The 12,424-nt window shown below is 44.2% G+C and overlaps 1 protein-coding gene across 1 annotated transcript in view; it reads left to right on the top strand.

Annotated features, from left to right (window-relative positions):
• Positions 1–12,424, top strand: part of LOC119954154 (integrin alpha-3-like) — a 210,151-nt gene that overhangs the window by 114,285 nt on the left and 83,442 nt on the right. The window contains exons 3-6 of the mRNA XM_038779108.1: positions 2,718–2,797; positions 5,726–5,984; positions 8,205–8,309; positions 11,303–11,507. Of these exons, the coding sequence (XP_038635036.1) occupies positions 2,718–2,797; positions 5,726–5,984; positions 8,205–8,309; positions 11,303–11,507 (649 nt within the window). The remainder of the gene's footprint in view (positions 1–2,717; positions 2,798–5,725; positions 5,985–8,204; positions 8,310–11,302; positions 11,508–12,424) is intronic.

Here is a 12,424-nt window from a genome sequence, read left to right as displayed (position 1 = left end):
GTGGGGTCGTCTACCTGCGTGCCCGGAGCTCCTGTTTTTTTTCCATCGTCTTCGCTGCTGCTCCATCTTACATCTCGCTGCCCCCCCGATTTATTATTATTTGCAGGCACATTCCTGTTATGTGCCTGTCTCTCTTTTTCCTGGGTTTTGGTGCGAAAAATAAATTATTATTCCCCCCCCCCCCCCCCAAAGAAAAAAACCCCAAGGATTTTTTCTCCTTTGAAAAAATATATTTTCTTATATATAGAAAAAGGAACTTTTTTTTAGGAAGTTTTTTTTTAATTTTTAATTTTCAGGAGAGGAACAAAAAAGGTTGAATAAAAGGAATTATTATTTTGTTTTTGTCTTATCCTCTTCATGCTCCGACTTACAGGCAGTTTTTTATTGCAATCCCCACTCCTCCTCCACATGCAGCACACCGGGACCAGTCTCTCCTCTTTTTTGTTTCCTCTTCAGCTCCGTGGAACGGAGCTTTGGCGCCTGGGCAGGGCGAGGGAGGTAGGGCCGATTTCACGGGACTTTAATTTTTTTTTTTTAAAAACCCACCAGGAAAACCCCCAAAAAAAGGCCACGATTTTGTGGATCTGCGGCTCCCTCTTTGCTGCGGCCGCTCCGTTCGCGATCGCCACCGGAAGTCGAAACAGATCTCGTTTTCCTTTGAGGTCATTGATTGTTTCAGCATCCTCCACCCTTGTGGGCAGTGTGTTCCAGGTCATTACCACTCATTATGTAAAAGAGAGCCCAACTTAGCCATGAGGAAATAAAGATGGTTAATTGTATCAACCAGACGTAGGAACAGGAATATGCTATTCAGCCCCTCAAACCTGTCCCGCCATTTAATGAGATCATGGCTAATCTGTGGGCTAACTCCATATATCTGCCTTTGGCCCCAATCCCTTAAAATCTATGCACAACAAAAATCTATCTATCTCGGATATAAAATTAACAACTGATCTAGCTTCAACTGCTATTTGTGGGAGAGTTTTCCAAACCTCGACCACCTTTTGCGTGAAGAAGTGCTTCCTAACATCTATCCTGAAGGGTCTGGCTCTAATATTTTAGACTATGCCTCCTAGTTTTCAAATCTCCAAATAGTGGAAATAGTTTATCTCTATCTACCCTGTCTCTCCCTGTTAATATCTTGAATACTGCGATCAGATGACCCTATGGCCATCACAATTCTAGCAGAAATAGGCCTAATTTATGTAATCTCTCCATGTAATTTAACCGGGGCAGCACGATAGCATTGTGGATAGCACAATCGCTTCACAGCTCCAGGGTCCCAGGTTCGATTCTGGCTTGGGTCACTGTCTGTGCGGAGTCTGCACATCCTCCCCGTGTGTGCGTGGGTTTCCTCCGGGTGCTCCGGTTTCCTCCCACAGTCCAAAGATGTGCAGGTTAGGTGGATTGGCCATGATAAATTGCCCTTAGTGTCCAAAATTGCCCTTAGTGTTGGGTGGGGTTACTGGATTATGGGTTATGAGGATAGGGTGGAGGTGTTAACCTTGGGTAGGGTGCTCTTTCCAGGAGCCGGTGCAGACTCGATGGGCCGAATGGCCTCCTTCTGCACTGTAAATTCTATGTAAACCCCTGTAATGCAGGTATCATTTTTGTAAACCTGCGTGGCACTCCCTCCAAGGCCAAGGCATCCTTGCTAAGGTGTAGTGCCCAGAGCTGCTCACAGAACCCCGAGTGGCGTCCAACCTGGGTTTGCATAGCTGCAGCTATTCTGTGTCTTTGTACTCCAATCCTCGAGATATAAAGGCCAGCATTCCATTAGCCTTTTTGATTGTTTTCTGCACTTGTTCGTGGCATTTTAAGGATCTGTGCACCTGAACCTCCAAGTCTCCTTGGCTATCCACTGTACGTAACCTCTTGCCATTTAGAAAGTAGACAATATTAAAATAAGATTCCATTCCTAAAAAGACATTTTTCAAAAATCCTCGCATTGCTGTGGCAGTGAAAATTATGAGTTAAAAGAGCCAAGGGAAGTACATCTCTAGACTAATCCCTTTCCAAGAATTTGTTGTGCCTCTCACGACAAACCCAGTTACATCTGTGATTCCAAGAAGAAAGTCACATTATAAGAGTGGTGAACCAGCTTACGTGGGCAAAAATAAAACATTTTTTGGTTTTGTTCTATTCTTGACGGGAAATCTTAAATAGATGGAGAGGCAGATGCAAGTCAGTGTTTGAGTGGAATTGATCCTCTAATAGCAATGGTGGGTAGTGAGAATGATATCCAGGAGACATTTGTCGAACATGAGTTTCCAGCAGTGGAATCAGTACTAAATTGTATGTCACATTTTTGCACCAAATAAACATTTTTTTGTGTGTTTTTTAAAAAAAAATTTCCAATTAAGGGGCAATTTAGCATGGCCAATCCACCTACCCTGCGCATCTTTGGATTGTGGGGATGAGACCCACACCGACATGGGGAGAATGTGCAAACTCCACACGGACAGTGACCCAGGGTTGGCGATCGAACCCGGGTCCACAGCGCTGTGAGGCAGTAGTGCTAGACACTGTGCCACCCCCTCCAAATAAACATTTTGATCATTTATTTACGTGGAATACATTTGGGCTGGTTGAGGCTTGTTATTTGGAATGACACTTATCTGGGCATCCAAAGCGTATCTTGCAGTGGTGTCTGAATTATCTTTTTTATTCACTTCATGAGCTATTCTATCGTTTTCACCATGTAATTTTTTCCATAGCTGAAGTAGGCACTGAGAGTAAGGAAGACCAGTGGCTTGGAGTCACAGTGGCAAGCCAAGGGCCTGGTGGGAAGGTGCTGGTAAGGCCAATTTGATTTGCTTTTCATACACGGTAATCTGCTGGGAGCATAAATGTGCTTGAGGCTGAATAATGAACTGTTGATTTATGGCAGTCTTTCCCTGTGCTGTGTCCCAGATTCTGATTTTATCATCTTGTGACTGGTATATTTTTGATTAACTTGCGGGATGTCAGCATCGCTGGCTAGGCCAGCATTTATTGCCCACCCCTAATTGATCTTTCAGATGCAGGTGGTCTTGAACCGCTGATGTCCCTGGGGTGTAGGTACACCCACAGTGCTGTTAGTGAGGGAGCTCCAGGATTTTGCCACCTGTTAAGAAATAAAGAAACGACTAGATATTTATTGTCGGCACTATCAAGATTTCTGGGGTCACGTCTGTTGTCCAATCTTGGCCAGCAATGGCAAATGACACAAAAAGACATTGCTGCGAATAATATGTCATTTTGGACAATAGCAGCCAGTGCATTTATAAAGAGGGTATCATAGAATTTGAAGTGCAGAAGGAGGCGACTTGGCCCATCGAGTCTACATCGGCCCCTAAAGGAGCACCCTACCTAAGCCCACACCTCCACCCTATCCCCATAACCCAGCAACCCCACCTAGCTTTTTTGGACACTATGGGGCAATTTAGCATGACCAATCCACCTAACCTGCACATCTTTGGACTGTGGGAGGAAACTGGAGCACCCGGATGAAACCCACGCAGACACGGGGAGAACGTGCAAATTCCACACAGTGACCCAATCTGGTAATCAAACCCGGGTCCCTGGTGCTGTGAAGCAACAGTGCTAACTGCTGTGCTGCCGTGCTGCCCACAAAGGGTAGTTTGTATCTTTCTGCAGATTACTGAGCAAGGAATAAAGTTGGTCAGATTAGATTGGTATAATCAGTGGGACGGCAATGTGGTGAAAGGATTTTATTCTTTTCTCAGAGCTACAACAGAGAGTGGACAGGGTGGGCCCTTAATCCAGCTCCTTGCCTGCTCCAAAAAACAATCCATCCAAGAATGATGGGATGAAATTGCCTTGCAATGTTGACTGCAAGAGTCCACACTTGTTAAGGAAATAGTTCCTAACATATTGTCCAGGAGAGTACTGTTAGTGGCCCATGGAAAAAAATAATACAATTACATGTACTTCTTATCTATCAGAATCAATGTTACATTATTATTCGCAATGTAATTTGCTTCACAAACATCCTTGTGTGATATCACCACAATGTATTTTTGAGTGTGCATCATAAAATCTATGAGAAAAAGCTGCATTTTTTGAAACATTTGGAGTACCCAATTCATTTTTTCCAATTGAGGGGAAATTTAGCCTGGCCAGTCCACCTACCCTGCACATCTTTAGGTTGTGGGGGCAAAACCCACGCAAACACGGGGAGAATGTGCAAACTCCACACGGACAGTGACCCAGAGCAGGGATCAAACCTGGGACCTCGGTGCCGTGAGACAGCAGTGATATCCACTGCGCCACTGTGCTGCCCAAGAAATAACTGCATTTTTAATACACGTTGATATATAAGTGTAAAAAAATAAGGTTTGGAATCGCTTGCGTACATTGTGGTTCACAAAAGCTTTTGATGATGATCTATGGTCTACATAGAGCATACCTCCGAGTGCTCCGGTTTCCTCCCACAGTCCAAAGACATGCAGGTTAGGTGGATTGGCAATGCTAAATTGTCCTTAGTGTCCAAAAAAGTTACGAGGGGTTATTGGGTTAAGGGGATAGGGTTGAAGTGAGGGCTTAAGTGGGTCGGTGCAGACTCGATGGGCCGAATGGCCTCCTTCTGCCCTGTATGTTCATTGTACATAAAGGAAAATGTTGGGAACTGCTGTGTTCAGGCAATCTTAACCCACTTCGTTGCCCATATGGCATGTTGCAAAATGAGCATCAGGCCAGCAATTACTGTAATTGAAAGTGGTAGGAAGTTTGAGAGAGGCTGAAGGAAGGTTAGTGTTGGAAACCTCTGTAGAAAAACTCAGCTGGGTTAGATTAGGAGGAGCTTCACCCTGCAGCTTGCTCATCACTCCCTTGGACAGCATGCTAGCACTGGATGTCCATAAACTGTTCATTCCCCAAGTAAGGCTGTTCTTTACCATGATTGTAACAGAGATTCAAGTTGCAAATAATGCCCTCATGTATTATATATAATGTTGGCCACAAGTCTGATCACCTGACTTGAGCTGCCTGTTTGAAGGTTTAGTCTTTGAGAACTCTGTAAGGTACAACCATTCTCTGTTACACCTGTGGGGAGAGAGGATTGGTTAGCTAATTGACCATTTCCAGGATGGGCGACCGCTAATTTCACATGTTACACGGCCATGTAAGTGCCCATTTGTTGTGATAAAGTTAAAGATAAAGCATTTTCTTCTGCAATTTACATGTGGATAGTGTTTTTAACCACCACCAGACTCAGTCAGCCAACACAGCACCTTTGAAGTGTAGCCACTGCTGTAGTGTAGGAAACATGGCAGAACTTCCACAAACAGAAATGTGATAATAGCAGCTAATCTATTTTTGTGATTTTACTGTGAGGTACAAATATCAGCCAAGATACCAGGGATAGCTCCCCTGATTTTTGTGGAAATAGTGCCATTGGATTGTCATTAGATAAAGCAGGTAAGGCCTTGGTTTAATGTCTCATCTGAAAGATGGCACCTCTGCCATGCAGCACGCCCCCATTACTGCACTGGAGTGCCAGCCTTCGCATTTTGTGCCCAAACCCCGGCGTAGGACTTGAACCCAGAACCTTGTGACTCAGGAGACGAAAGCTCCACCAACTGAACCACGGGTGACATGCACAATGTTATCATTGTTTTTGATTAAATTTAGCAAAGTTGCTTACTTCAAAAGGAAATAGCTGCAAAAGATTTTTTGCTGCGAGTAAATCTGGTTAAATGTGGCCCATTTATTTCCCCGGCAGGTATGTGCGCACCGGTATGAGAAGAGACAACTTAGCCTACAGGACGAGAAGAGAATTTTGGTGGGTCGCTGTTTCGTCATAAGTGACAACCTGGCCATCAATCCGGATGACGACTGGGACAATTCTCCAGTGCAGTTCTGTGAAAACATAGGGGACGACCACCAAGGGCTGCTTATGTGCCAGCAGGGCATGGCTGCAGGATTCACACACCCCAACCACTATGCATATTATGGAGCACCGGGCGGATGGAACTGGCAAGGTCTGGCATGCGAAAAAGCAAATCTCCACAGCTTTCATTCATATCAATGTCATGAGGGTGGCGGACTGGTCAGGTGACCAGCCAACCACTCTGCCTGAGCAGGAATGCAGCTTATGAGCACTGTTGCTCCTCTTAGCCCTGCAAGAAAAGTTTTTTTCCCCATAATAATAAAGGGAAACCATTTACCTTTCTTGGGTTTCTTCTGGCTTCTCTTGCTATTTTGCTGGCTTGGAGAGGAACCACAATGGCTATCCCATACAGGCCTCCTGGTAAAATTACAGTCAGACTCAATCACATAAATGAAAGGCCATGTACATATTTAAAGAACCTCGAGGGCTTCTGATGACTGTCCCTCTCACCTGCGCAGAAGCGCCGATTAAGATCAGAAAGATTACTGGTCCTGAAAGGGTCGATCCCATGGTCTTGGTAATGGAGTCCTACAAAAAATGCAGGTTCTCATTTTGATTTTTTTATTCTTTCATGGGATACGGGTGTCATTGGCAAGGATAGCATTTGTTGCTCATCTTAAAAAACCCTTTAACTGAATGGCTTGCTCAGCCATTTCATAGGCAGCCACGGTGGGGTGGGTCTGAAGTCACACGTAGGCCAGACCAGGTAAGAACAGCAGATTTCCTTCCTTCCTGAAAGGCTATTAGTGAACCAGATGGGTTTTTATAACAATCGACAATAGTTTCATGAGACTATCTCTTAATTTCAGATTTGTTAATTGAAATCCAATTCCACCAGTTGCCAACAACATTGCTACTACCCCACCATCCCTCCATATCTGCCTCAGGTTTTCATTCCATTAATTCTGTTCCTCTCATTTTGGAAGAGAACGAGGATGTAATTTTATCCAGTTTCTATTCCTGTCAACAATCTGTGCATTCCTTGGCTATACCAATTTCTATTGGGGTATTTTCCTATGCAACTAGATCGAAGGTGAATATGGCAAAACGTTAGCTCTTTTCTCTCCCTACAAGATGCTGCCAGACCTGCTGAGATTTTTCAGCATTTTCTTTTGGTTTCAGATTCCAGCATCTGCAGTAATTTGCTTTTATTTATGGCTAATACCATTGTTGGACTTTTGAGGTTGTTAACATGTTAGGTGGGTTTCTGAGCTGTGCGTGGCACTTTGCATCCACATATTTAAAACTCTGCTATTCCACCTGGTAACATCCATCTATCTGTTTTAATTATTGATTCACTAAAACCAACAGACTGTCCAATTGTATACGCAGTCAGCATGTGTTTGCATGTAAACATTGACAAGATACAACAGGCATATTGGCTAAAACACATGTGGCACCGTGAAATTGTTTTGAGCACCACAGTCCTTCTAATGTTGGTCTAAAGCCATCCTGTGTTTACTTCATCCAATTCAGCAAAGTGTACAAACCCCTTTCATATGAAGTCAGTTCTAGTTGGCAGTTCTATGTACCGCGTGATTCCATTTTATGCTTTATTTTGTGAGCTCAATCCAAACTTTTTTTCTAAATTGGAGGTCCTTTTAATTCTGAAAATTTTACCCTACCCTCTCCATCCTCTTTTCATTTCTACTGTCCCACGCTGTGCTCCTCCAATGCAATGGGGAGGGAGATGATCCTGCCCCCAAGTCACAGCTGATGCCACACTGAACAGATAGGGTTGGTTAAGGGACGAATGTTGGCCATGACAACAGGAGAATGATCAGTTTTCCAAAATTAAGTGTCCACCAAATCTTTGCCATCTCTCTGAATAGGCAGGCGGAGACAGAACATTGAGGTGACATCTCATATTGTATGCACAGGTCCGAGAAGGATGTTCAAACCCACATCCTTTTGACTCTGGTCAGTGCTAGCACTGAGTTAACTTCACATTTGTCATACTCTTTCAGGGGGCAATGTGACTTGACACCAAGCCACATCGCCTCCAGACAGGCTGATCTCAACTTTCCTGTTGAATATTCTAAGTTTTATTTTGTACACACAGATGTGAAGTTAGTATTAAAGCTACCCAAACCGTGAAGGCACAAGTACAATTCGAGGAGAATATTACCCTGAGGTCCAACAGTTGGAACTTAAATGGTTCATGTTGCTGAGTAACGGCGTTTACCGGAATCACACTGGATATGATTTTAAATTCCATTGTACTTGATTCTGTACTTTCAGTGCATTGTCACAAGAAAATGCTGTTGAATATGGGCTCAAGTTTTGACTGATCATTTTGTTTTGTTTTTAGGAACTGTTCAAGTTTCACAAAAGAACATCACATTTGTGGAACACAATATACTGGATGATGGCCCTTACCAGCTTCCAGATGTAGGAAAGGCTCACAGCTACATAGGTACAGCATCGTTTCAACAAGCCCTTCTCTATTTTATCCCTCGTCTGCTGGACACACTGATGGACACTGGGGTATTGTACAATATGCAGCTGCAGCCCTTCCCATTGTATAAAATTTTCTTCATGTCCTAGCATGCAATTCAGCTGGGGTAGGGTGAACGAAACATGGAGGCCAATTCTGCCATCATCCAACAACCACACGCATGCCCTTTCCAGCAATTCTCAGCTCAGTGATCAGCCCAAGGGACCGTGCCTCTTTTGGTATCAATGTCCTTGGAAGGTGGACATACCCTGGAGAGTTTGGGCATCAATTTGATGTGTCTGGGTCAATACCTCACCAAGCAGTCCATTTCCCTTGAAAACCTACCAAAGAACATCAGATTTTAATTTCTGTCCAAAGCAACATGCATCCTAGATAGAAAAATGTCCTGTAGGACAGCACAGAAATCAAACTGTATGGAGATAGGACTTAAAATGGAAAAAAATATTTTCAGTGTGGTGTTCCTTCCAGGGAAAGGTTATTTCTAATGCTGTAGTTAAAGGTTCATAACCACTTCCTGACTGCCATTCAACTAAAACTGCAGACCCAACATATCATTCACATTTTGGGTCTGGTTACAAGAATAAAAAAGTATGTCTGGATGATAGATAATGCGGGGGGGGATTTTCTGCCACAACATTTTCCTCAGCGTCGGGAGGTAACCCGCCATTGGCCGGCGGCGGGATCTTCTGGTCCTGCCGCTCCCAGTGGGACATCCCATTGAACCACCTCCTGCCGCCAGGAAACACGCGGGGGTTTGCCGTCGGCAGGACTGAAAGATTCCGCTGTCGAGAACGGCTGGGGAAAAAAACCCTCTTTCCCCCCCTCCCTTTGCCCCAATAAGTTTCTCATTTTTAAACATTGCTACTGTCTTCCTATTTTATAACAACTTATTTTAGAAACCTAGTGGCTAGGAGCAGGAGTAGGCCATTCGGTCTTTGAGCCTGCTCCGCCATTCAATATGATCATGGCTGATCCTCTCTATCAGTGCCGTATTGCCGCTTTCTCCAAATGCCCTTTGATGCCATTAAAATCTAAAAAAATTAGCAATGATTATCCAAATGTTCCCCTCTTTATCTTGATTTTTCCAGTTGGACTGATAAATGTCTTAGCATGCAATTCAGCTGGGGTAGGGTGAACGAAACATGGAGGCCAATTCTGCCATCATCCAACAACCGCACACATGCCCCTTTCCAGCAATTCTCAGCTCAGTGATCAGCCCAAGGGACCGTGCCTCTTTTGGTATCAATGTCCTTGGAAGGTGGGTAAAATAATTCAACAGTCTTGGACATACCCTGGAGAGTTTGGGCATCAATTTGATGTGTCTGGGTCAATACCTTATATACCCACCTGGTTCAATTCAAAATTCATTGCAGTCTCACACTCTTTCCTCTGTCTTTCCTTTCTCCTTCAATCAGTAGGTTTCCTTTGGGAAGGCCATCAGCTGATGAATGATTTACCTCCGATTCTCTTTTACTCTGCTGCACACGGCTGGTCTCCCTGCTGAGTTATGTGGCTCGTCATTTCGATTTCTCAACGAAAAGAAATGTATCGGGGTTAATGGCAAGTCATTTTAGTGGTTCATTCAGAGAGTTAAGCAAGTTCAACCCTTTTTATTTTTCTCTGTGGCTGGAGGAATTGATATTGTGGTTTGAGTCCCGAGGTTTGCCCAGTAGTTGTCAGCTGGATCACAAGGTGCAGCGTTCCAGCACCAGTGAGGAAGGGCGAGTGAAAAGAGGAAACCTGGCAAAGGGGCAGGTTGTGACAAGAAAAGATTTCACATTCCAAGTTGTCCTTTGTTTAATAAAAAAGATGGAACAGAAAATGAAAACAAATTTTTTGGGGGATATTTTAAGATGACTGTGCAAGGTGGCTGCCAATACCGGTCACTCTACTGCATTTTTTGAAACATTTGGAGTACCCAATTCATTTTTTCCAATTGAGGGGAAATTTAGCCTGGCCAGTCCACCTACCCTGCACATCTTTAGGTTGTGGGGGCGAAACCCACGCAAACACGGGGAGAATGCGCAAACTCCACACGGACAGTGACCCAGAGCCGGGATCGAACCTGGGACCTCGGCGCTGTGAGGCAGCATTGCTAACCACTGTGCCACTGTGCTGTCCCTGGCTTATCATTTTTGAATTATTTTCTTCAACATTTGTTTTGCACAATTTCTTTCTCCATTTTTTAGATAATATATTCACTTTCTCCCCTCTGCTGAATGTGTTGCTTCCTCACTGAGTGCCCTCCATTTTGGGAAAGTAGCTGTACTTCATATGTGGGCCCCAGGCAATAAGAAATGGTAGGCTGTTCAACTGAAGGAGCATCACAGCCAAATTCACCTCATGCCCGTACACGCATGTTATTCATCAGGGGCAGGTGGAGAGCAACCAGGATCAGAGACCCTGGCCGCTAATAACTTTCTTCACCTAGATACACTGAGGCTGTTATAGAGCCCCAGCTGAAATCATTTAACACAGGTTGAACCTTGAACATGCTGTCTTTCTGGTCTGTGTGGCCTAGCTGCTCAGTGCCTTAGTCAGGTAGAGCCTACTCATTAGATCAGTACAGCACAGAACAGGCCCTTCAGCCCTCGATGTTGTGCTGAACATTGTCCAAAACCAAGATCAAGCTATCCCACTCCCTGTCATTCCAGTGTGCTCCATGTGCCTATCCAATAACCGCTTGAAAGTTCCTATAGAACATAGAACAATAAATTTAGAGTACCCAATTCATTTTTTACAATTAAGGGTCAATTTAGAGTGGCCAATCCACCTAGCCTGCACATATTTGGCAGAAATACGGGGAGAATGTGTAAACTCCACACGGACAGTGACCCAGAGCTGGGATCGAACCTGGGACCTTGGCGGCGTGAGGCAGCAGGGCTAACCCACTGCGCCACTGTGCTGCCCTTTGTTCTCATTGCTAACCTTGAACTTTTCTTTCTTTGTAGGATACTCGCTCACTGCTGGAAAAAAGGTCACACGTGACGATCGGTTCAGCTACGTGGCAGGTGGCCCCCGCCATAATCACACAGGGGCAGTGTTCATCCTTGGACAGAACACAGATAAGCTAAATATAGAGCACACTATAATGGGAAGTCAAACAGGGTCATACTTTGGAAGTTCAGTGGCCATTGCTGATCTTAACAATGATAGGTAGGTAATATAGAGTTTTCAAACCTGTAGTAGGAGGGAATGAGTTTTGTTGTCATGACCATCTGAATGTTGTAGAATGGTGTTCCTACTTCTCGGGGAATTTGTGTCACTGAAGTAGGTAGAAAGAGGGCCAAACCAGATAATCACTGTGAATAACACCGTTAAGTTAATCTCTTGAGGTGCTGGCCTTTCCTGGTCCATTTCCTCAAGGATTGTTTCATGTTCCATCAGAGAGTTCAGACTAAACTAGACCTCTGGGATTTTCAAATTTGATGACCGATACATTAAGCTTATAAATGGGAGCTTTTGCTCCTTTATTATAGTTAGATACAAGAAAATATTGATTAAGGTGGATTGGCCACGCTAAAAAGTGTCCCTTAGTGTCCCAAGATGTTCAGGTTAGGTGGGGTTAGTGGATAGGGCGGGGGAGTGGGCCTATTTAGGATGCTCTTTCAGAACTTCGGTGCAGACTCGATGGGCCAAATGGCCTCCTTCTATACTGTAACGATTCTATGGTTCTAAAAATGGCTCTCATTACTGTTACGATTGTGCCTGGAGTCGTGAGTAAATTCCTCTCCTTTCCACCGCATGATGTTGGTTCTAAAAGAGTTTGAATTTTCAGTAAGTTATGATTTTTCAATTCAGTATGTACTTGCCTGTATATAAAGTTGCATGAATAAGCCATCAAAATCTCAGTTAACAAGAATTTTTTTAAAATTGTTAAAACTCATTCAGTTAAAAGTATAAAAAGGTAAAAGCACATGCACATACATAGCTCCATCTCTGTGATGTAGATCAAACAAACAAAGATAGGGAGCTGGATTGACGGCTATGTGCCGACGCCGGCGTGGGAACTGTGGCGTTTTACAACGCCAAAATCCACCGAACCCTCACCGATTCCTAGACCGGTGAGGGGC

Source organism: Scyliorhinus canicula, chromosome 19, assembly GCF_902713615.1.
Source record: "Scyliorhinus canicula chromosome 19, sScyCan1.1, whole genome shotgun sequence".
Taxonomy (NCBI): Eukaryota; Metazoa; Chordata; class Chondrichthyes; order Carcharhiniformes; family Scyliorhinidae; genus Scyliorhinus; species Scyliorhinus canicula.
The sequence above is the reverse complement of the archived record's forward strand: the minus strand, read 5'-3'. Positions and strand labels throughout refer to the sequence as shown.